The sequence below is a fragment of the Equus asinus genome, chromosome 14 (assembly GCF_041296235.1).
Source record: "Equus asinus isolate D_3611 breed Donkey chromosome 14, EquAss-T2T_v2, whole genome shotgun sequence".
In the NCBI taxonomy this organism is placed as follows: domain Eukaryota; kingdom Metazoa; phylum Chordata; class Mammalia; order Perissodactyla; family Equidae; genus Equus; species Equus asinus.
This window is the reverse complement of record NC_091803.1, coordinates 31,780,865-31,805,679: the sequence shown is the minus strand read 5'-3', so window position 1 is coordinate 31,805,679 and position 24,815 is coordinate 31,780,865. Positions and strand designations below refer to the sequence as shown.

Below are 24,815 nucleotides of genomic sequence, written 5' to 3'. Positions count from 1 at the left end.
CCACCAGTCCGGCCCCAGCCTCGTGTTTCTCTACTGGCGTATTAGCAATTTGGTGCATTCTATCATGAATTTCATATTTTTGCCAGTGTTTCCTAATGTTCTCAGGGGAAGATGAGGGACTTCAGACCCACTCGTCCATGTTCAAAAGCAAAACTTTTCTTATATTCCCTTAAGACTCAGGTTTGTGTTATCCCTTCCCAAGCCTGGGGTAGGGGTGCTTTGTGCTCACTGGCATCATGTTCGCATTGAATATGAGATGTTTCAGGGTGGAGAGTACCTTGCTTCCCTCTGTGTCCTCAGCACCTTACAATGCACCTACTACTCTACAGCCAGTCCAGAAGGCATTTGCTGAAAGGTTGCCTGGGTGGCCAGAAACAAATGCATCAACTTTCTCTCTTTAGTGTTTTTGTCCCTGTTTGCTAGAGCTCTTTTAATTTTGTGCGTGACCCATAGAAAATCCAATATCAAGTTGAGAATCTTTTTTTTTTAGATAGGCATCTGAGCTAACAACTGTTGCAATCTTTTTTTGTCGTTTTCTTTCTTCTTCTCCCCAAAGCTCCCCAGTACATAGTTGTCTGTTCTAGTTGTGAGTGCCTCTGGTTCTAAGAATCTTTTGAATCAGAACCTTGAAGAAAGTAGTTCAAAGGCAACACAACAAATCTGCCTTAAGCCATTGCTCTTTGCTGCCTTCACTGTCAATGAAATCGAAGTACTTGTTAATGAAATCAATCTACTTGTTAAAGTAGATCCATAACCTCAATTTGAAGGTTTTCCAATTGTTTCCGGATAACACCCTGACTGTAACAATTCAGATCATTTTTCATTCAGCATAGTTTCCATTCTCCCAACTAGGATCTTTGAAGCAGGTGGCCAGAGTTCCACTCTTGAACTGTAGAAATGTCCAGTAGTTAACTGTCAATGTTATGACACCATGTCCAGGGAGGAGCCACGGCTGTGTCATGGCCTCTGGACTTTCCCTGGGAGAAATCAGACAAGTCATGAACCCCTGGTTCATCCTAATGTGTTTAGTTGTGATGAGCTGGTCAGGCCTGGTTTCCACATTGAAAGAAAATGAGCTTATGCTGTCCCAGTCACAAGAGACCGAGTGTGGGAGGGCACGTGGTGCATCTCATATGTGCTTTTTATATTTGTTTAGTTTACTTACTAATGACTAGGAATACACAGCTGGGAGGAGAAGCTCAGAATCTCCAAAGACTTGCCAGCAGTCCAGAGTTTGGTTTTTCTTCCTCCCCTAATGGGGAGCTTCACTTCTTTCCTCTGACTATATTTGTCAATCCACGCATTTGTGGGGAAAAATGGGAAGGGACATTTGAATCCTACCATTTAGATTTCTGGGAGGGAAGAAAGGCAGAATGTCACATGCACTACTGGAAAATGCATATTTCTTTCCCCTCTCAAGGAGCTGACAATGAAAGACATGAGTGAGTGGAAAGAGAGAAGCAGCTCTCAGCGGCAGAGAAGAAATTGAAATCGGCTGCAGAAAAACCAGACAACTACAAGTGAGTTCAGCTCCTAAGTACAAGCTACTCATAAAACCCCTGTTGGATTGTTTTTTCACTTTTGTACAATGTTTAGACCCAATTTGTACACAAATATAAACAATTGTTCAGAAGACATTTGTATAGAGATTTCACACGAGAAGGAAAAATGTTAAGTTTTACAAATGCTAAGTTTAAACATTAACTTAACATTGAGTTACTAAAAGTTTCCTGATCCCCAATGCTGGCCAGACTGTGTGGAAATGTGGTTCACAAAAATGTCTCTGGAGGTGGCGTAAACTGTTGTAAACCTTGGGGAAGCAGTTTGGTGTCAGATGAATCGCATCAATAAATATGAGCACGCCATTTAAGAGACCCCCTTGTTGTAGCCCTGAGAAATACCATCAAGATGTAAGGAAAAGAAGAATCGAGCTGTATGATGAAAGATGCTCATTGCAGGATAAATTAGAGAGATACTGAGAATAGGTAAGGGAATTCTATCAGCTGAGAAGCTGGCAGGCATTGGATAATAAATAAGGAAACAGTGTAGCAATCGCTTTGATCCTACTGTACTTATGTAACCACGTGAAATGCGTCTTCTAGCATTGGATGATATGTATAAGGGTACAGTTCGGATAATGGGAACATGGGCAGATTATTTAAAATCATCCTCAGTATTGTGCTTTAGAAAGCAATTGTCACTCATAGGCAACAAACTGATCAAATGCGGGAACAGGTGCAGCAAACAGAGTCCACCTTCAGACACCAGGTAACCTGCATTCTGCCCAAAGTTCCTGGATCCTTCAGCACCCAATGCAGAGGGTTACAATGGCCCTTGGAAGCCCTAACACAGGGTTTTTGACATGTTGGCTTTTCAGATCGCTGTGCATGAGAAGAATGCTCAAGATAATTGGGTAAGTTTTGTTTTCCTTCCTTCCCTTTGTGCACAGTCTGCCACAACTGAAGCTGGGTGTATTTTTCTCCCACAGATCAAGGCCCGGATTTTGGAGAGGGAGATAGTGGAGCAGAGCAGGGGAGCCGCTCACTTGAAATACAGGTGTGGGATTTCAACATACATTTTTTAAAGGGTTTTTTGAGGTACTAAGACTAAGGTGTTTAGTGCCTAGCAAAGAACTTGGTGTTGTAATTCTTATTGAAATCCATTCTTTTTCTATATTCCAGATTGGAGATAATGCCCAAAAAGAGGCTGCCTGAGGGATACAGGCGGCACAAACCAATTTCGGGAAGACCTGGGATGCAGAACCCTGCACAGAGAGGTAGGGAGCACATTGTGAAGTGCAGCCACTTAATTTCTGCTGCAAAACCTCTCCATGTCCCACTTGTTCCTGTGGGGGATTGTCATGTTGTCTGGAAACAATCCCAAGCATGACATAAAGACAACAGGTTGTCTCAAGGGGTGACAGGAAGATGTCTTCCTCAGGTGCCCCAGCCACAATGGCTTTCTGGGCCTGTGCCCTGTGACTGGTGGAGCTCATGCCCCTCCACTGACCGTGGACCTTCTCCACCTGCCAACACCCCCAGGACCTTGGGTCGCTCTTAATTGGAGAGATGTGCCTGGAAGGGAAAGTGGGTCTATGCTTCCTTCCCACCTTGAGTCAATGGTGAAGACTTGATTTTTCTTTTAGTTGAGAAAAAAGGCATTTATTTACCATTTTGGAGGCTCCCTTATTTTTTCTGTTCAACTTTTGATTGTGGACCATAGTATTCCATTCATAAATTACATTTCTATGTAATTTTACTCCTGACATCATCAGTGTAATGCTACAGCTTTACTGCTAAATCCTCATATCTTCCCTTTTCTCGTTACTATAACATTAGCTTAAGTCCATTTCTTTTCATAAATATTTATATAATTCCTGCTCACATGTAGAAGGTAGCTTGTATGAAGAGTGAGAGATTGAAAAAATCCACCTGTGGCCTGAAGAAAAAGAGCTGTGCTGTTCATATTGAGGGTTTGTTGCTATTATCCCATCCAAACTTATTCTCATTTTAATTTTACCCCGTGAGGAAATCCTGAGGTCTCCTGACGTGTATTGGGAAACCCTCTTTCATTGCTGATTTCCAGCTAGTTGAGCCTGAACCTGTCCACAAGTGGCTGATGGATGAGTTATGAAAACCCCTGAACCAGGGGTCTTCCTCAAGCAAGGGTCGGGGGGTGCGGGGGCGGGTCTCCCCGGCCTCCTCAGGGGCGAGCCGAGGCGCTTGGGGAGCCGCCTGCCGCCAGCCAGGTCCCTGAGGGTGGGCCAGGGCGTCAGGCGCCTTCGGGAGGATGGCGCCGAGGGTCCCTGTTCCTTCCTCACGGTCCGGTCCACGCGGGCCTGAGGAATAAGCCTCCATCCCTGCTGTCTGGCCTTTGTCAGATGCGGGACCCGGTTCTGCGGCTCCCCGGAAGGACAGCGGCTCCCGCCCCCCGGAGCAGGCGGCTGCAGCGGCGCAGCAGCAGGCCGTGGGCAAGGTAAATGGCGCGGTCTCTCTTATGTCGCGACTCTTTCTGGAAGCGCGGCCGCGCGCTGCAGCAGCCCGGCCTGGCCTGCGCGGCGCTTCGTGTGTCCCGTGGCACGGCGACCGGGTCATCGCCCTTGGCGCCAGCGCCATCCTTCCCCCCAGGCGCCTCCGGCCCCCCGCCCTCTGGGCTCTCACCGTTGCTGGCGCCCCCAGAGGCCCCCGGTGCTCCCGGGCTGAGGACGGCAGGGCTCTCCCGCCGCCGCGTTTCGGGCGCTGCCACTCGGAGCCTGACACTTAAACCCCACGCTGAGGTCTCCTGGCACGGCCTGGCCGACTCCGGCCCGAACTCCTAGACGTGGCGTTGCTCTGGCCGTGGCGCCTTGGCTCCTCTCCTGGTGTGGCTCGGTGGGGGGAGCCGGCCGGGGACGTCTGCCGTCGTCCTCCCAGGCGAGAAACGCCGGAGGCCACCCCTCCCAGTTGCCCTCGGGTGCGGGTGCTGTGTGCCACGTGCCACGTGCGGTGGGCTACGCCCGCGGGGGGGGGGGGGGCGGGGCGACGGCGGAGTTCCTGCCGCTGCCACCTCTGTTGGCCAGCGTGCCCTCCCGGGTCCTTGGGTGAGGAGCTGCTGAATGGCCAGAGCTGGGCTGCGTGCGGGCGGCGGTGGACGGGGGCCCTGAAGGAGGGAAGAGTGAGGGTCAGGAAGGTCCTGCAGGACCGAGTCCCAGCAGAGGCCTTCCCCCGGGTTGCCGGGGAGGCGGTCCCGTGGTGTCCCGGGGCGGCGTTGGAGCCGGGCGCGGGGCGTGCCCTCCTCAGCCCAGCCGTCCCGGGGTTTTCCCCGCTGAGATCGCAACGCACGCAGCACGCTTGTGTTGGCCGTGTGGTTCGGAAGGCTCCCCTCGTGTTGGCGTCGGGCGCAGCCCGCGCGCCTCTGCCGGGGGACTTGGGAAGCGGACTCCCCTGCGAGCGCCGAGCCCCAGAGCGGTGCGCTGGGCCTGGCCGAGCTTGGCAGGTCCCCGCGTTCCTCTCAGAGCACGCTGGCCCCGTTGCCCTGCGGGAGCCCGGGAAAGGCCCCCTCCCCGGAGGCCGTGGCGCCCGTGGGCAGCCGCTGCGCAGAGGAGACGACCCCTTGGCGAGGGAGGGCCGCAGAGGCCGGGCACGGGCCGTGGAAGGGCTGGCAGGCCGAGCCCGGCCCCAAGGAGGAGCTCGGCTTCCAGAGCTGGGGCGTGGGCTTTTCCGTCCGCGTCCGTGCTCCTCTCTCTTCTGGAGGGGGAGCCAACCAGCTTCAAGCTTCTGGGTTGGCGGCGGTGGGGAGGAGGGCGGAGGGCGGCCCCCTGGCCCGAGGTGCCTGTCTGCTTGGCATCTGCTCCTTCCTTCCTTGGGCGTGGCCTCGGCCAGGCCTCTCTCGGACAGGACCCCTTGCTCTTCTGCTTTCGCAGACACGCTCCTCCCCGCGGTGTTTGTTCTGTGTCAAGCTGGTCGAGGCCCCATGGGAGGGGTAGAGTAGTCTGGCACTGGTGCTGCTCTCTTGGCACCTGGTGGAGGGGAGGGGGCCGGGTCGGGTACTAGCCCTGCTTCACTGGGTTTCGGCTTTGGTTGGTGTTTGGTGCTTGTGTCTGCCCTACCAACGTACCTTTGAATTTCTGTTCTGCAGAGGAATGTTGAAGCAAGAGGGCCTCCTCCTTTCGAAGGACCATCTGGCATGGCCAGCTTTATGGGGCTGCCCTTTGTTTCCACTCACAGGCTCTGGGCCACCTCCACCTCCTCCACCCCGGTGGCCTCTAGGACCTCACCCTCCACCTGCACCTGCTCCCCTCGGTGAGATGATCTGAAGAGTGTAAAGTTGACGTGTAAAGCGTGTTCATCTTTTTTCATACGGAATTTTTGGGAAAATGTAGAGCTGGTACTGAGGGCTTTGCAATGCAAGGGTAAACCTGGCTGACGACGCTGTAATGTTCCTCGAGTTTCTCGAGACAGATGTCTCATAGGCTGTGTCATTTCTCCATCCTGAGCTGTGGAGAAGGAAAGAGGCTTTTTATAGAAAGACAGAAAGGATGGTTCTGCAGATGCTCATTGTACAGAGACCACATGCCAGACTCTGTGAGGAATGAGGTGCACCCCTAACCTCAAGGGCTTAATGTGTCCTAGAGCAGAGAGGGACATTTCCATTAAAGAGCTTCTATTCACCATGATGGAAGCACCAGTGAAGGGCTCCAGAGAACAAGAGGGGGAGACGTGAATCTCACCAGGATGAAACGGGAGGTTGTGGCGGAGAAGGAGGAATTGAGGAGGGGCCTGGTGGGAGTTGGCTGGGTTCCCTTAGATGGAGCTGGAAGGCCATTCCCAGCAGGGCAAGCAGCTTAAGCAGGGAGTGTGAAGCAGAGCCACTCCATGTTTTCCAGTCACACAGTGTGGGCAATGCAGTTGTCCTCACCAAGATGTCACTGTTGCCATAAAGCCCTTGGGTCATAATCTAAATAAAGGTTCTTCTTTCCCTTGATTTCTGAAAGTTCTGGTCTATGTGACAGAAAAAAACCCCTGGAAGTTTGAAGATTTAACTTGGTTCTTTCAGGATACTGTGTCTGCCTGAGTTTATCGTGCCCCCATGAGACTAAGAGTGCAGACAGGATCTAGATCAGCCGAGTGGCTGCCTTGGCCTTCAGTGAGTCAGACTCTTTGTGAGGGATTCAAGGTTGATCAGCAGCCACCCCTGCTGGACCCCTCTCACCACATCCCTGCATTCTCCAGTCACCACTCCTGACTGTCAGCTTTGCATCTCCCCAGCCTTTCCACACAGTATCCCACCTCTTTACCTGTGCTCCTGCTGTCTCAGCCCCTAATACCAGCTCTCGGTGGGGCCTACTCAGAGCCTCAGCCCCATTGTCTGTGAGAGGGGGTGATACTGGCTTCTGAGGTCATTGTGAAGAAGATGAGATTAAGTACATGATGAAAATGTCTTATGAAATGGCTGAGACGTGTGGGAACTCACCATTTTGGTGAGGAAGATTGGCCCTGAGCTAACATCTATTGCCATTCTTCCTCTTTTTGCTTGAAGAAGATTGTTGCTAAGCTAACATCTGTGCCAATCTCCCTCTGTTTTATATGGGATGTGCCACAGTGTGAAGGGCTGTCCTCTCTGAGAAAAGAGCTGCATGACAATGTAACTGGAGGCCCTCCAGGACCAGTTCAACTGACCCCGTCTTATCAACAGAGTAATTAAGGAATTGTCTTTCAGAAAATTTGCAAAGTCACATAGCCAGAGCATGTGCAGAAGAAGAAATCTTTACCTGAAATGACCACAGAACCAAAGCTTCTCCTCCCTGTGGAACCAAAGGACCAGGATGTGACCAGGAATTAAAAGTAGAACTCTTACCAGAAGCAAAGGGTCCGTCATTCAGGAAGACCTGGTGTTAAGATTCCTTCCCCACTTTTCCACAAATGTTTAGAACCTTACCATAAATGCTTGAAGCCCACCAATCAAAACCTGTCCTTCCAGCATTTCTGTGTGCCAGCCTGTCTCCCCAACCTCCTAAATTTTGTCCCAAATCCTGAATCAGGGAGACAGATCTAAGGGCACATGCTCCCTGTCTCTCTGCAGATTGGTTTTGCAGAATAAAGCTGATTTCTCTCCCAAAAGCTGATGCCATAATTAGTTGGCTTGTTTATGCCCATCAAGTGGGAGAACCCCACCTTTGTGGGTAACAATGAGAGCCCCGTGCCACACCGTCCTCTCCCCTGTGGCACTTGCCTGTTCTCTAGGTGGGAGAATCGATTTTGAGCAGAAATGGCAGTTGTTCTGGGCTGAGGGGAAAGAGGAGGATGGAACTTCTGCTTTCCAGGATCAGGCCTTTCCCAGCAAGAAGGATGCTACTAGAAGACAAGGAAACGAGCAGGGATTTTGATGGCTGGAGGGATGGGGCGGAATCTAGAAGAGCTCCTAACATGTTACTGGGATCCCCCTAGGGACATTAACTCTGGCCCTGGGACAGCACCTGAGGCTGGAGATCAGGGTGAAAAGGCTGTGTAAGCCGTCCACAGTCTCAGAGAGCATGGGGACAAATCTAACTACAGGGGAGTCTCTAATAAGCACAGTAAACATGTGAGCACTGGAAACCAGTAGTGGGTGACTCCGAAATGAGCTGACGCTCACCCCCAATGCAGCCCAATCGCTGATTGGAAAGAGGTGAAGGGGTACCAATCTGCCTAAAAGATGGAAGGACCAAGCTCTCTTAGGAAAACAACTTCAGTCTCTATTTGTGAACAGGGTGTAGTTGGGATGGCTGTAGGTTCTGAAGGAGATCCCAGCCACGGGGATGAGAGAAGAGCAGCAACCTATCCTCTGAACATAATGAAATTCTGATTTCAAAAGAATGGAGAAATCCCTACCTACCTGTGCCTGTGTGTCCATCACCCAGCCACCAGCCACCCTGCGCACCTTTGATTTCCCCTCATGAGAATGGACAGGGCATCGTAAATACAATCCTGTGCAAAGTGCAGGGACTGTGATCAACAGTAGACAGCAAAACAACAACCACAATAGAAGACCTACATATTGGAGATAGATAAAAAGGAATTTACAACAAGTATTATACATGTTAAAAATAAAGGAGGGGCCGGCCCAGTGGCATAGTGGTTAAGTTTGCGTGCTCCACTTCAGCATCCCAGGTTTAGCTGGTTTGGATCCTGGGTGTGGACCTATGCACCACTCATCAAACTATGCTGTGGTGGCATCCCACATACAAAATAGAGGAAGATTGGCACAGATGTTAGCTCAGCAACAATCTTCCTCAAGCAAAAAGAAGAAGATTGGCAATAGATGTTAGCTCAGGGTCAATCTTCCTCAGCAAAATAAATAAATTAATTAATTAAATAAAAATATATATAATCCTGTGCAAAGTGCAGGGACTGTGGTCAATAGTAAAGAGCAAAACAACAGTAATAGAAGACACACATATAACAAGACATTCAAGATAAAGGAAAAGAAATTTACAACACATATTATACATCTTAAAGATAAAGGAAACTTCTGGAAATGAAAATAGAGAATTTTCCTAGAAAATGTAAATCTATTAAAAAATCAGTTGGACGTTTGAGAACACAGGACCCAAATAAAATCTGAGATGAAGAACTCAAAAGATGAGTTTGGCAGACTGAACCCCTGGCAGACTTAGTTTGTAAGCTTGAATACAAGTTAATAGAAAATATTGCAAACAGAAACACAGAAAAATACTGGAAAGGAGGAAGAAGTTATATAAATAATTAGAAAAACACAGACTAAGTTAATTATATGGCGCTACAAATCTCCATTTTCTCATCTGTAGACACAGGTGGGAATCTCCTCCGAGTTTTTCCCTGGGGAGGACTGCACCTGGTCTGCTCAGAGGACTCTGCATGAGCATGTGGGCTGGCTTGGGCCCCTCCTCGTGGGTGGATTGGGGATTTTGAAAGACATGCCTCAGGAATTTAGGAAATTAGGAAATTTAGGATTCTCATGGCTCCTTCCTCCTCTCCGAGCTCTGCCTGCTTAGTGCTCCTCCAGTCCCTAGAAGGAGAACTCAGAGGAAGGAAGGTGGTGTCTGAGAATCGACAATGAAACCATGGATGGGGGGATTTCCTCTTTCTTTTGAGACGAGAACATCATTGTTTCTGGAGGCTGTCTAGTTTTCTATCTCTACCATCTCCAGGGTCTTGATCTTCTTGCCCTAACCAGGTCACGTCCCTGACTCTGATCTCCAGTTGTGTTTGCCAGGTCTCTGTGATTCTTACTGTGCCCAGGGACTCAGCAGGGAATCGTGTTCTACCCAGCACGTTCGCTGTCTTGGTGCAGCCTCCATAAGGCTGTGTAGTAAGAGGGTGAGTAAAGAAGTGCTCTTTCATTAAGTACTGGCTTTCTTCTGGGAGGTAACTCATGCATTAACCAAGTGTGGGCTGCCTTGTGCTCAGGCGTGTGGAGAACACAGACAATAGAGATGAGTAAGAAAGCAGGAGCCCCCAGTCTACTAGAGGAGGCAGATGAATCAGCTGGTGAGTTTAATCCAGTGTTGCAGGTGATGGGATGGAGGAAAATGCAGACGTGAGTGGAGAAGAGCAAAGGGCAGCAGCACTTCTGTGGGGGTGGACCAGGGCAAGAAATCAGGACTCACTTTAAGTTTTTATTCTATCCGGAATTTGTCACATTTTTCATAGATCACAAACTAATATACTAAGTACTTTCTAGGTTTCAGACCATTGGACATCCTCAAGCTTCTCTCTGGAATCATTTTTTCCTTGACTCTTTGTGAGAAAAGTTCCTAACCCCCTGTGTCTTAGCACAAATGTCTTACAATTAGAGTTAAACAGGTTGGCTGTCACCTACAGAGAGACCCTGGTATTTCCACTGACAACTGACTTCTTGCCTTCTTTACACATTAATTATCTCTTTACTCTTAATATCACAATCTTCACTTATTGTAGTTAGTTGTTTCCTTGTTTTTTACATGCCTCTCCTCACTAGAAGGGAGCCCTTTGGTTAGGGAAATTTTGTCACTTATGTTTACTTCCCAAAACCAAAACAGCATCTGGAACATAATTGGTAAATGAGTGAATGCGTGAATAAGTGAATATAGCCACTTAGATTCGGCACGTTACTCTTAACGGAACATTTGTGCAGCGATTCCCACACAGTTGTGGGTCACATTTTCCTTGATATTCTGAGAAATGATGTGGACTTAATCCCTAAATAGGTATGCACATACACACATGCAGTAGTGCTGCAGACAGCATCAAGTGCTGTGCTACCCCCTGAAAACTGCACCCCAACCCATGAAATTGCCCAGGCTTCTGAGGCCAGCGTCTGGGCCTGACAAAAGACTTCTGGCAAACGCTACCTGTGACGTTGACTCAGCCCTGCGAATACTCCTAGCAGAACAAAACAAAGGAAGCCTTTCCACTGGTCCTTGAGGGAGCCTCCAGACAGGTTGAGACCCACAACCAAAATTACTTGAAACCAAGGTCCATACCGCTCCCTCTGGCACCAGCAGCATGCACCAGGATTTTGGGTTGCTATCCTCACGCCCACTGCCCATCTGGGGATGCTGGATGGTAACTGGACAGTTCAAAACTGCCTTCTCTGACGTCAGAGCAGAAACTTCTTTCTTCACCAAGCCTTTCTCCGGTTGTGAAGAGATAACTATTATCATTTGAAGGTAAAATTGGTTACTTATAGGACTCGCGGAAGTGATTTCATCCACCTGCCATCTCTAAAGCACTTTTCCTTAAAAATATTAGCCAAGGACGCATGTAGTAAATTAACAACAGTAATTAGGTCCCTCTGGGTTTGCATTCTGACCCTCTGACGTATGTGTCACCAAACACGTTATTGGCAACTTTTAAGATAAGCTCTCGTGATCAAGATGGTGATGCTAGAGAACCTGTCTGGTACAAATCGAATTTCACATGTTCTAAACTGACTGGAAATGATTTTTTTTTAAATGAAGAAGAAGGAAAGAGAAATTCTAAAAATTGTGTAAATGGTGTCAGTTTTTTACTTAACCCAAATATTTTGGCGGGTAAACACAACTATGTGTTGCATAGCACATGTAAATTTGTGGTCTGTCTTTATGAGACCAGTGCTTAAAGTATTACAAATTATGTAAATACATTAACAAATTCGATGCTTCAGTTATCATTCAAAGGAAAAGGAAAAGATTTCATCGTTTCCCAGTCCCTGTCGGTGAGACGGCCCAGTCAAGAGAACAGGCTTGCCTGGGGCGGAGCCTCCGCAGTGCCATCAGCGGGGGGACCCAGCGTCGAGAATTTCTGGGATTCCCAGGGCGGCCAGGCAGGGGCGCGCGGCCACCGCTCCCAGGGAGGGGGAGGTTTCCCTCCGGGCGCGCAACGGCTGGCCGGAAGGGGGCGCCCGCGCTCGGCTTTTCGGACCAGGGGCGACACGGCGGAGGAAGAGCCCGGTTTCAGCCGCGTGGGCCTGGGCGCTGCTCCCGCTGGGAGGACCGGAGCTGCTGCGCTTGCAGCTTGCAACTTGGCGCCTCCTCACTCGCGAGTAAGAAGCTTTTTATTCTTGGCTCCCGTCGGGGTCACTGGGGGCGGGGCCGCCCCGGGAGCAGCTCGGAGACCCTCGTGCGTAGCTGTCGGGGAAGGTCCGGGAACCCCGTTTCCTGGATTTGCTCAAAGTTAGGGTGTTCCCGGGGCGGGAAGAGTTGGTGGGGGCAGGCCGTTCTTGGGGCGGATGAGTGGGCCATTTGGTGATTTTGGTGGTGGGGCTGGTGGTTTGGTTCTGGTTGCTTCCCCGCCCTGTGTCCCGTTTCCACCTTTTTAAAAAAAATTGAGGTCACATTGATTTATAACATTGTATAAACTTCAGGTGTGCATCAGTATATTTTGTCCTCTGTATAGACAACATCATGTTACCCCCGAAAGTCTAGTTGGTGTTTGTCACTGTAGCCAAGTGCCCCTTTACTCCTTTCAGCCTCCCCGCCTCCCTTCTCCTCTGGTAACCGCCAGGCTCTTCTCTGTATCTAGTGTTTGGTTGTTTGTCTTGCACCCGTGAATGAAATCATACGGTATTTGGCTTTCTCCACCTGACTGACTTCGCTTAGCATAGTACCCTCAAGGTCCATCCATGTTGTCGCAAATGGCAAGATTTCATCTTTGTTTATGGCTGAGTAGTAGTCCATTTTATGTACACCACATTCATTCGTCTGCTGGTGGGCACTAAGGTTGTTTCCAGGTCTTGGCTGTTGTGAATAAGCCACAATGAACATAGGGGTGCATGTGTCTTTTTGACTTTGTTTTTTTATGTTCTTTGGATAAATACCCAGAAGTGGAATAGCTAGATCATGTAGTAGTTCTATTTTTAATTTTTTGAGGAATATGCATACCATTTTCCATAGTGGCTGCACCAATTTACTTTCTCAGCAGCAGTGTACAAGGGTTTCCTTTTCTCCACCTCCCTTCTAATTTCTTGTCTTTTTGGTAATAGCCATTGTGAAGTGGTATCTCATTGTGGTTTTGATTTGCATTTCCCTAATAATTAGTGATGTTGAACATCTCTTCATATGCCTGTTGGCCATCTGTATATTCTTCTTAGGAAAAATGTCTGTTCACCTCCCCTGCTCTTTTTTTTTTTTTTGAAGATTTTATTTTTCATTTTTCTCCCAAAAGCCCCCTGGTACATAGTTGTGTATTTTTTTTAGTTGTGGGTCCTTCCAGTTGTGGCACGTGGGATGCCGCCTCAGCATGGCATGATGAGTGGTGCCATGTCCACATCCAGGATTCAAACCAGCGAAACCCTGGGCCGGGAAGCGGAGCACCCAGACTGAACCACTTAACTGCCGGGCTGGCCCCAACCTGCCCCTTTTTTAATTGGGTTGTTTTTGAGTTGTATGAGTTCTTTATGTATTTTGGATATTAACCTCTTATCAACTATATGATTTGCGAATATCTTCTCCCAGTTGGTAGGTTGTCTTTTCATTTTGTTGATCGTTTCTTTTGCAGTGCAGAAGCATTTTAGTCCATTTGTTTAGTTTTTCTTGTTTCCCTTGCCTGAGGAGAGATATTCAAAGAGATCCTGCTAAGGCTGATGTCAAAGAGCATACTGTTTATGTTTTCTTCTAGGAGTTTTATGGTTTCAGGTCTTACATTCAAATCTTCAATGCATTTTAAGTTAATTTTTGTGGATAGTGTAAGAGTGGCCAACTCTCATTCTTCTGCATGTGGCTGTCAAATTTTCCCAAGACCATTTATTGAAGGGACTTTCCTTTTTCCATTGTATGTTCTTGGGTCCTTTGTCGAAAATTAGCTGTCCATAGAGGTGTGGGTTCATTGCTGGGCTCTCAGTTCTGTTCCATTGATCTCTGTGTCTGTTTTTCTGCCATTACCATGCTGTTTTTATTACTATAGCTTTGCAGTATATTTTGAAATCAAGGAGTGTGACACTTCCAGCTTGTTTTTTTTTTTTTCTCAGGATTGTTTCAGCTATTTGAGTTTTTTTGTTGTTCCATATAAATTTTAAGATTCTTTGTTTTATTCCCATAAAAAATGTTGTTGGGATTTATAGAGGGATTACATTGAATCTGTAGATTGCTTTAGGTAACGTGGACATTTTAACTATGTAAATTCTTCCAATCCATGAACATGGAATATTTTTCCGTTTCTTTGTGTCTTCTTCGGTTTCTTTCAACAATGTCTTATAGTTTTCTGGAGGTCTTTCACCTCTTTGGTTAAGTTTATTCCTAGGTATTTTATTCTTTTTATTGGGATTGTATTCTTGATTTCTCTTCCTGCTAGTTCATTGTTGGTATATAGAAATGCAACTGATTTTTGTATGATGATTTTGTACTCTGCAACTTTACTGTATTCATTTTTTATTTCTAATAGTGTTTTAGTGGATCCTTTAGAGTTTTCTGTTTACAAAATCATGTCGTCTGCAAATAGTGACAGTTTTACTGCTTCCTTTCCAATTTGGATCCATTTTATTTCTTTTTCTTGCCTAATTGCTCTGACTAGGACTTCCAATACTATGTTGCGTAAGAGTGGTGAGAGTGGGCATCCTTGTTTTGTTCCTCTTCTTAGGGGGATAATTTTCAGGTTTTCACCACTGAGTATGATGTTGGCTGTGGGTTTGTCATATATGACCTTTATTATGTTGAGGTATTTTCCTACTATGCCCATTTTATTGAGACTTTTTAAATAAATGGATGCTGAATCTTGTCAAATGCTTTCTCAGCATCTATTGAGATGATCATGTGATTTTTATTATTCATTTTGTTAATGTGGTATATCATGTTGATTGATTTGTGGATGTTGAGCCATCCTTGCATCCTTGAAATAAATCCCATTTGGTTGTGATGTAAGATACTTTTAGTGTATTGTAGTATTCAATTTGCTAATAATTGTTGAGGGTTTTTGCATCTGTGTTCATCAGCAATATTGGCCTGCAATTTTCTTTTTGTGTGTTGTCCTTGTCTGTTTTGGTATCAGGGTAACATTGGCTTTGTAAAATGAGTTAGGAACTGTCCCCTTCTCTTCAATTTTCTGTAAGAGTTTGAGAAGAAAAGGTATTAAATTTTCTTTTAATGTTTGGTAGACTTCACCAGAGAAGCCATTGGGTCCTGGACTTTTGTTTTTTAGGAGGTTTTTGATTATTATTTCAACCTCCTTACTAGTGATTGATCTATTTAGATTCCCTATTTCTTCTTGATTCAGTTTTGGAAGGTTGTATGATTCTAGGGACTTATCTATTTCTTTTAAGTTATCCAGTTTGTTAGTATGCAGCTGTTCATACTATTCTCTTGTAATCCTTTGTGTTTCTGTGGTATTTGTTGTGATTTCTCCTCTTTCATTTCTGATTTTATTTATTTGAGCCTTCTCTCTTTTTTTCTTAGTCTAGCTAAAGGTTTGTCAGTTTTGTTTATCTTCTCAAAGAACTGGCTGTTAGTTTCCATTGATCCTTTCTACTTTTAGTCTGTATTTCATTTAAGTCTGCTCTGACTGTTATTTCCTTCCTTCTACTGATTTTGGGCTTTTCTTTGGTTCTTTTTTCTAGTCTCTTTAGGTGTAATGTTAGATTGTTTGAGATTTTTTCTTGTTTCTTGAAGTAGGCCTGTATTACTACAAACCTCCCTCTGAGTACCACTTTTGCTGTATCCCATACAGCAAAATGTATCATTTTCATTTGTCTCCAGGTATTTTTTTATTTCATCTTTGATTTTTTCATTGATCCAATAGTTGTTCAGTAGCATGTCATTTAGTGTCCACATGTTTATGACTCTTCCATCTTTCTTCTTGCTGTTGACTTCTAGTTTCCTATCATTGTGGTCAAAAAAGATGCTTCATGTGAGACTTGTTTTGTTTCCCATCATATGGTCTATCTTTGAGGATGTTCTGTGTGCACTTGAGAAGAATGTGTATTCTGCTGCATGTGGATGGAGTGTTCTATATATCTATATCTATATATCTATTAAGTTCATTTTGTCTAATGTTTTATTTAAGGCTCATGTTTCCTTGTTGACTTTCTGTCTGGATGATTTATCCATTGATGTAAGTGTGGTATTATAGTCCCCTGATATTATTGTGTTGCTGTCAGTTTCTCCCTTTAGGTCTGTTAATAATTGCCGTATACACTTTGGTGCTCCTATGTTAGGTGCATATATATTAGTAAATGTTATGTCTTCTTGATGGATTGTCCCCTTTATCATGATATAATGTCCACCTTTGTCTCTTGTTATCCTTTTTGTCTTGGGTCTGTTTTGTCTGATATAAGTATAACTGCACCCACATTCTTTTGCTTGCCATCTGCTTGGAGCATCATCTTCCATCCCTTCACTCAGCTTGTCTTTGTGTTTGGAGCTGAGATGGGTCTCCTGGGGACAGCATATTGTTGGGTCTTGTTTTTTAATCCATCCAGCCACTCTGTGTCTTTTGATTGGTGAATTTAATTCATTTACATTTAGAGTAATTATAGATATATGAGGGCTTAATACTGCTGTTTTATCTTTTGTTTTCCGGATACTCCATATTTCTGTTGTTTCTTTTTCCTTGTACTTCTGTCTGCCACTTCAGTTTGGTGGTTTTCTGTGATGTGTTTCTCAGTTTCCTCTTTTTGCGTGTTTTGTGACCCTGCTCTGAATTTTTTTTGTGTGGTTACTGTGTGGTGTGTATAAAAAGTCTCATAGATAAGACAGTCCTTTTTCTGCTGATAGCCTCTTATATTCATTTGCCTATGCAAGTTCTGTCCTTTTTATTTTCCTCTTCCATGTTTTTGTTGTCACAAATTATCCCGTTTTGCTTTGCAAGTATTACCAAATTGAAGTGGTTATAGTTATTTCTAATGCTTTCTTTCCGTTTAACGTTTATGTTATAGTTAAGTGTATACTATCCTATTCTGATACAGGTTTTCAATTTTCTGATTCTGTCTATGTATTCATCCCTTTGCTCATAGCTTTGTTTACCTTTGCCTTTTTGTTTCAATTAGGAGAGCTCCTTCCAACACTTCTTGTAAGGCAGGTCTAGTGGCAGTGAACTCCCTCAGCTTTTGTTTGTCTGGGAATGCCTTTATTTCTCCTTCATATCAGAAAGATAACTTTGCTAGATAGAGTATTCTTGGCTGACAGTTTTTATCTTTCAATATTTTGAACATATCTTTCCTTTCTCCTGGCCTATAGGGTTTCTGCTGAGAAATCTGCTGATAGCCTAATGTGGATTACTTTGTAGGTTATTTTCTTTTTATCCCCTGACTGCTTTACTGTTCTTCCGTTGTCATTGACTTTCGACAGTTTTCTTAGCATGTGTCTTGCAGAGGGTCTTTTTGCATTGAGATAATTGATTGTTCTGTTAGCTTCATGGATTTGCATATCCAATTCCTTCCCTAGATTTGGGAAGTTCTTAGCTATTATTTCTTTAAAAAAACTCTCAGCTCCCTTCTCTCTCTTCTCCTTCTGGGATATCCATTACCCTTATGTTGACTTTTCTAATGAAGTCAGGTAATTCTTGTAGAATTTCTTCATTTTTAAAAAAGTTTTAGTTCTCTATCCTCATCTGCCTGTATCATATTTGGGTTTCCATCTTCAAGCTCACTAATTTTTCTTTCCTTATGATCTCCTCTATTTCCAGTGCTTTCTAACACATTCTTCATCTCACTTATTGAGTTCTCCAGCTCCAGAATTTCTCTTTGGTTCTGTTTTAAAGTTTCAGTTTCTTTGGTAAAGTATTCCTTATACTCATTGATTTTATTCCTGAGCCATTGAACTGTCTTTCTGAGTTTTCTTGTAGCTTGTTGAGTTTCTTCATGACAGCTCTTTTGAATTCTTTATCATTAGATCACAATCTTCCGTGACTTTACATTTGGTTTCTTGAGAATTGTTTTCTTTTTGTAATGCCATGGTTCTGTGGCTTTTTGTGGTGCTTGCTGAGTTATTCCTCTGCTGGCACATTTGTTGAAGCAAATATGCATTTTATCTAGGTATAGCTTTTTTGTTTTGATTCAAACTTTTCAACTGCTTGGAGGTTAGAAGCCTTTCTTTGGTTTTTCAGTAGGTGGTGCTAGAGTGCTAGTTTTTGGTTTCTCTTACCATAGCTGCCTCTGGTTATATTTGAGGCTTTGCAGGTTTCAACCTCCACTGTCTGAATTTAGGGTGTTGCTGGTACTCTCATTGTCATCACCTGCATTTCTTGGGGTCGCTGATGCCTTGCCCTTGCTGGTGTCTCCACAGTTACTGGCTTTGCTGCCAGGGGCACAGGGATGTCTGATGCCCCAGCTGCATCTGGGACCACCTGGGTCAGAAGCTCCACCACTGTGGTAGTTGGGGGAAGAGGGCAAGGAGGAAGCCAGGTGTGTAGGGCACCATCTCAGCTGTTGTCTGTTACCTTGTGGCCACAGGCGCTGCTGTGGTTGGGATGTCAGAGTCCTGTGTGCACCTCTGCTGCTGCTGTCAGGCTCCAAGCTGTGGCAAGAGGACTTGGGATCACAGGATTCTGCCTCCACTGCTGTTCTGCTTCCCGTGGCTGCAGATGCTGCCGTGGCTGCCTGGCTGGAGTCACACGCATGCCTCTGCTGCTGTCCACCGAGTTGCCTGGGGCTGGGGACAGCAGGCTCAGCTGCTGCATCCAGGGGTCTAGGATCCTGGGCTCTACCTCTGCTGTTCTCCCATTTAGCCTTCTCCATGTGCTCCAATTCACCCATCTTTTATGTACCAATATGTGGATCTCTCTAGCATCCTGGTGGGTTGTACAGTGTAGCCTTTGTTAGGTTATGGATCTTCTACTCACTGTAGATTGAAGCAGAAAGAAAAAAGATCCTCTCATGCCGCCATGATGAACTAAAAAACATTTGTTACCTCAACGTACACACGAAATGTATGTAATGTTATAAACCAATGTTACCTCAATAAAAAAGAAAAAAAATTAAGCAGCACACAAATCTAAAGGTAAAAATCACGTAGAATAATGAATTTCACAACACATTTAAAGTATATTTTTCTAAACTCTGTTGATGGAAAGAATGGAGTAGAGGAAAAACTGTTAAGTAAAGTGTACAATGAATGTTGGCTGTACATAATTAAATAAATGTACATATATATTTATACCAATATATTACATAATATGTTGATGTAAATACATATGTAAATATTAATGGATAATTATGAAGTACCTGAAAATTTATAATAAAACAAAAAATGGATATTCTTGAAATACAAATGACGTTCTGCAAGGGAAAAACTGACAATAATCTGAAATTATAAATGAAAAAAATCTCACTAAAATCTAAGCATTTAGATGGGGCCTTGTGAAAAGCAATTCTAAATATCTCATTAAATGGAATTGAAGTGGTTTTTAAAAAAAGGAAAAGAAGCTGTAGAAACTTCCTTATCACGCTGAGTGCTGAGGAGGGAGCCTTGGGTGGCTTCTCTGGGACATGTTTGTCAGTGAGCACCACAGACCCTTGCATTTTGGGGCTGTTCCCAGTGTTTTATTCTTTCCTTTCTCTGACAGTATTTGAACAAGACTTATTTTACTAAAATATCCATTGATTGAGGGGTTCAATGACTCTAAATCATGCATGTGGTGGTTTTTTATTTTTACAGATTTAGGATTGTTTCTGGGGAGAAATCTGACAGAAATCCAGAGACAAGGGAGATGCGTTCAGCTGGGACATGAATACACTAAATACTAAGTATCAGGACCTTCTGGGACAATGAGCCGGGGACCCACTTTCAGAGCCATATTGGAACCACAGCCTGAGGTAAAAAGGGGAAATGCACTCCAGCTCCTCATGCTTTTATTAATTCTAGTGGTTAATTTTGCAACCATTAGTAGTTGAAAAATAGAAGAAAAGAAAATGAGAAGTATTTGAAAAATATCAAAAACCTGACAGGTGTAATAAAACTTACATTATTTCAAACTTAAATATTTCATTTATGCCAAAGGTGGAATTTATTATAATTTTATTTTCATGTCTTCAATGGAAGCAAACTCATCAATAATATCTTAAAAATATACTTGTTACCTTGTCTCCTTTTCAATTGCACGATTTCTCATTTTATAATTCCTCATAATCTATTGGCGATCTTAAATAGTTTTTAATTTCAGCTTACTGAAACCTAATTCACAGGACTTCACTGTAAATTATTATTGTTAAAGGAATTATCAAGACCATTCTAAATTTGGATAAGATTGTACTCAGCAATTTGTGAATCAGGTTTAGAAAAAAACACATGATGGTATTTTTTAACATATTAAAATTGATGCTTGCATCCATTGATTCATACATTTTCCATTTCTTTAGTTTTCTTTTTTGCTTATTTTCTAATTCAGATATTATATTCACGTATCGTCCCAAGTTTTACATTCATCACACACACTTTCAAGGCTCCTTTCTCTAATTTGTTGTAAGAAAGGAGATAGGTCTTCTAATGAGCATTCAGCTTTATATAAAGTCATGATTTTTGGTTGTAGATCTTTATTAAATTTTTCCACTGAGTTCAAAATATCATCCCACAAAGACAAGTTGCATAAAAAAATGGAATCTATTTGTAACAGTACGATTTGATTTCATCATAGTATATTTCTTCATTTGATATTTTATGTATATGTATATGTTGAATATATATATATTAGACATATATATATATTAGACACAGATTGCTCACAAATAAAGATAGAAATAATAAATGCAACTAAGAAATCACATTTTAAAAATCATCATTGTAACAATTCAGCCACAAATTATCAGTGAATGTTAAAGTCGTTGGGGCACAAGAGATGGACAGTGGAAACCACTGTGAACTTAATGTCACTTGTCATCAAACCAAACCGTTGTCATATGGCTCGTGATCGAGGATCAGTGTGAAGGGCACAATATCAGATAGTAACAGACTTAAAAAAAGAGAGAAAAATAAAAAATCTGGACAAATAGAAAGCACATCATGGGATGGTGAATGTAAACTCTAAGAGAAGAGGGTCACATTGAATGCAAATGGACTGAAAGATCCAGTTAAAACTCAAAGACCAAGTCAACCAACCAACAACCAGATGCTGTTGACATGATGCTCATCTAAAACATAAAGTCGTAGACGTTTTGAAAATAAAACACTGGACAAATATTAAACCCTGGAAACACCAATCAAAGAAAAGCTGCTCTAGTTGTAGCAATATCAGACAAAATCAACGTCAGGCAAAACTAGGCATTACTAGATATAAAGAAAACAAAATGATCAAAGGGGTAGTTCACCTGAAAAAGTAAAATTTGTGCATCCCGAATCACATGCCTGCCAAACATATAAAGCAAAGTAGACAAAACTGCAAGAGTTAAATTGTCTAACAGAGTGGGAGGTTTTCACAGCCCTCTCTCAGCAGCTGATAGCGAGCAGACCAATAATCAGTAAGCATGCAGAAGATGTGAACAGCAAACCATCTTAACGTAGAAATATACAGAAAGACATAGAGGGATGATGTATAAGTATGTAAAAAATATAAGTAATAAAAATATTACAAATAAATATAGATACGGAGATACATGCATGTAGAAATATGTATACATCTATACATAGAAATACATAGATTATTTTACCTAACAGCTCTAGGATACATTATTTTTAAGCACACATGGTATGTTTACAAAATTCAACCCTATTTTGGCTATAAAACAAGTCTCAATGTATTTCAGAAGAATGAAACCCACAGAATATGTTCTTAGGTCATAAGCAGTTGTGCCAGATCATTGAGGAAATGATAACTAGAATTTCCCCATAAGTTTGGAAATTGAGTTGTACGTTTTGAACAAAAGGATAAAAGAGTGATCTCAAAGGGAAGGATACTGTATCTGAACTGAATGAAAATGATGATGAAAATAGGGCATTCAAATGCACCTCCTTCTGGCCTGGGAATTTCACCTTGAGTTGGAAAGATTTTATGGTCTTCAGTTCATCCTTTGTTAACAGGGAAGGTGTGACACCTTAACCAGCTGTGGAAATATCACTTGTCTCTGTCACCTCACTAGCTGTTAGTGTGGGTTTACACATAAATGGGAAAAACACCCAGCTGACTCTCATGCTTTATCTTCTTGAGATCTCGAAGAAGCTTGTGCATTTTAAGTCAGAAAGTTCATCATCTTCTCTTGAAGGGACTCCTACACAACACCCAGAGAGCTTGGTTGCACCAGGAGTGCTGGTGCTGAGTGTGGAGGAGGGGAACAGGGACCTGGGACCCAGGTGACTAGGGCAAACCCCGCCACTGATCCCCTCTCCTGGGCCCTGTCCTGAGCTGAGCTTCCTAAGGTTTTTTTCTGCCTGATTGCACACAGTATTTCTCCAACTCTTTCAGGCCCATGGCAGCTTAAAAAGTATTGTTTTAAATCCTATCACTTTTTAATATTAGGATTGATTGTAAGAATTAAAGTTCTTCTCACTGATATAAAGGCAAAACCAATGTGTCTTTCCAGAAATATAGAGAAACCATTAAAAAACACCAAAAACCAAAACCAAAGAAAAAAACCAAAGCAAAGCTAAACTGAAATTAAACCAAAACAGGGTGGTGAACAAAGGTATTAAATTATATTTAGATGCTGTTGCCCGCCTGAAGAGCCCCACAAATGAACTCTGACTGATCTATGGTTAAAAAAGGGGAGTAGCGAGTATAAGATACTGTTAAAGTGAGAGTAGCTCAAAAGTGAGAGGTCAGGCCCACTGTTGTCTGTCCACTTATGGGAGCTGCTGTGGAAAACACTTTGGTGTTTTGGTTTATACAGATTAAAACTGACGAAGATGCAATTTTTCGCCTTTAGATAAACAAAAAATGCAAAAGTTTGAAAACACACTCTGTCAGCAAGACTGAGGGGAAACAGGCATTCTTACACATTGGTCGTGGGAGTGTAAATGTAAATTCGTACAATTCACATGAGAGGCAGTCTAGCAAAAGTAGACAGGCATCTACCCTATAACCCAGCAATTCAATGAAACAAGGTGAAAATTACATATAGAGAGGCTGCTTTGGCATAATGGGATAAAAATATTCATTTGCTTGTATGTGGATAAAGAACCACAGGAAAGACACATACAGAACTAAAAACAGAGATTTCAGAGAAGTAGAAATCTGAGGATGACTTTTTTTATAGACCTTTTCCTAAAGACTTTTAGGTTCACAGAAAAATTGAGCAACAGGTACAGAGATTTCACATATACCCCCCGCCCCTACATACACATAGCCTCCTCCATGTCAACGCCCCCACCAGAGTGGTACATTTGTTACAGTAGATGACCCTACATTGACACACCATTATTGCCCCAAGTCTGTAGTTTACATGAGGGTTCACTCTTGGGTTCTACATTCTGTGGGTTTGGACAAATTTATGATGGCATGTATCCACCATTATAGTATCATCAGACTGGTTCACTGCCCTAAAAATCCTCTGTGCTGCTCCTATCCATCCCTCCCTCCCCCCTAAACCCCAGCAACCACTGATCTTTTTACAGTCTCCATCATTTTGCCTTTCCTAGAATGTCATCTAATTGGAATCATACAGAATGTGGCCTTTTCAGATTGACTTCTTTTACTTAATAATATACATTTAGGTTTCCTCCATGTCTTTTCCTGGCTTGATAGCTTATTTTTTTATAGCGCTGAATAATATCCCATTGTCTGGATGTACCACAGTTTACTTATGTATTTATCTATTGACAGACATCCTGGTTGCTTCCAAGTTTGGGAAATTATGAATAAAGCTGCTGTGAACACCTATGTGCAGGTTTTTGTGTGGCTAAAACTTTTCAGCTCTTTGGGTAAGTACTAAAGAGCACAGTTGCTGGATCACATGGTAAGGGTATGTGTAGTTTTGTAGGAACCACCAAATTGTCTTCCAAAGTGGCTGGACCATTTTGCATTCCCCCCACCAGTGAATGAGAGTCCCTGTTGCTCCACATCCGCCAGCATTTGGTGTCATGAGTGCTTTGGATTCTGGCTGTTCTAATAGTTATGTCGTGGTATCTCACTGTTGTTCTAATTTGCATTTCCCTGCTGACGTATGACGTGGATCATCTTTTCATACGCTTATTTGCCATCTGTATATCTTCTCTGGTGTGGTGTCTGTTGGCGTTGGCCCATTTTTTAAGTCAGGTGGTTTTCTTACTGTTGAGTTTGAAGAGTTCTTTGTGTATTTTAGTTAATAATCCTTTACACATGTCTTTTTTTTTTTTTAAGATTGACATCTGAGCTAATAACTGTTGCCAATCTTTTTTTTTTTCTCTTTTTCTTCCGAAATCCCCCTAGAATGTAGTTGTATATTTTCGTTGTGGGTCCTTCTGGTTGTGCTATGTGGGATGCCACCTCAATGTGGCCTGACGAGCGGCGCCATGTCCATGCCCAGGATCCGAACCAGCGAAACCCTGGGCTGCCAAAGCAGAGCACGCGAACTTAACCACTCGGCCACAGGGCCAGCCCCCATAGGTGTGTCTTTTGCAAATATTTTCTGCCAGTCTGTGGCTTCTCTTTTTGTTCTCTTGGGAGGATAATTTGTTTCCTTTGCTCCTTAATATTTGATTTTAAACATGGGAGTCCAAAATTTAATAGTATGGTTTGAGGGGGAAAAAAAACTTGGTTGAGAATTTGCCCTGAAAAAATCTGAAGTGTTTAAAGTTAAGTTTACTTCATATTTAATAACATTTAAGTTATAACAATTGCAACTATGTGCTCATTCCTGGAATAAACAAAGAGTCAAGTGTTGATGGAGAGAAGTTTGGGTATAAATTTTCTGACAAAATTATATGTCAACTATAATGACATCTTTTGATTCACTCCTAATTGTACAACACCATCATAAAGGTGGTCATTTTTTTATGAAAAAATTTGAGAGTTTCAAAAATTTTC

General features: G+C 43.4%; 1 protein-coding gene across 5 annotated transcripts in view; it reads left to right on the top strand.

Annotated features, from left to right (window-relative positions):
• The window catches only part of LOC139040200 (collagen alpha-2(I) chain-like), a 35,127-nt gene extending 10,312 nt beyond the window's left edge, over positions 1 to 24,815 (top strand). For 3 of the 5 annotated variants that reach the window (XM_070484725.1, XM_070484728.1, XM_070484726.1), the window contains 7 exons: positions 1,421 to 1,520; positions 2,489 to 2,556; positions 2,682 to 2,776; positions 3,881 to 3,975; positions 5,617 to 5,780; positions 19,541 to 19,698; positions 23,634 to 24,209. In XM_070484725.1, the coding sequence (XP_070340826.1) occupies positions 2,692 to 2,776; positions 3,881 to 3,975; positions 5,617 to 5,780; positions 19,541 to 19,613 (417 nt within the window). In that variant the 5' untranslated portion in view covers positions 1,421 to 1,520; positions 2,489 to 2,556; positions 2,682 to 2,691 and the 3' untranslated portion in view covers positions 19,614 to 19,698; positions 23,634 to 24,209. The other 2 variants (XM_070484727.1, XM_070484729.1) reach the window with 2 other exon arrangements.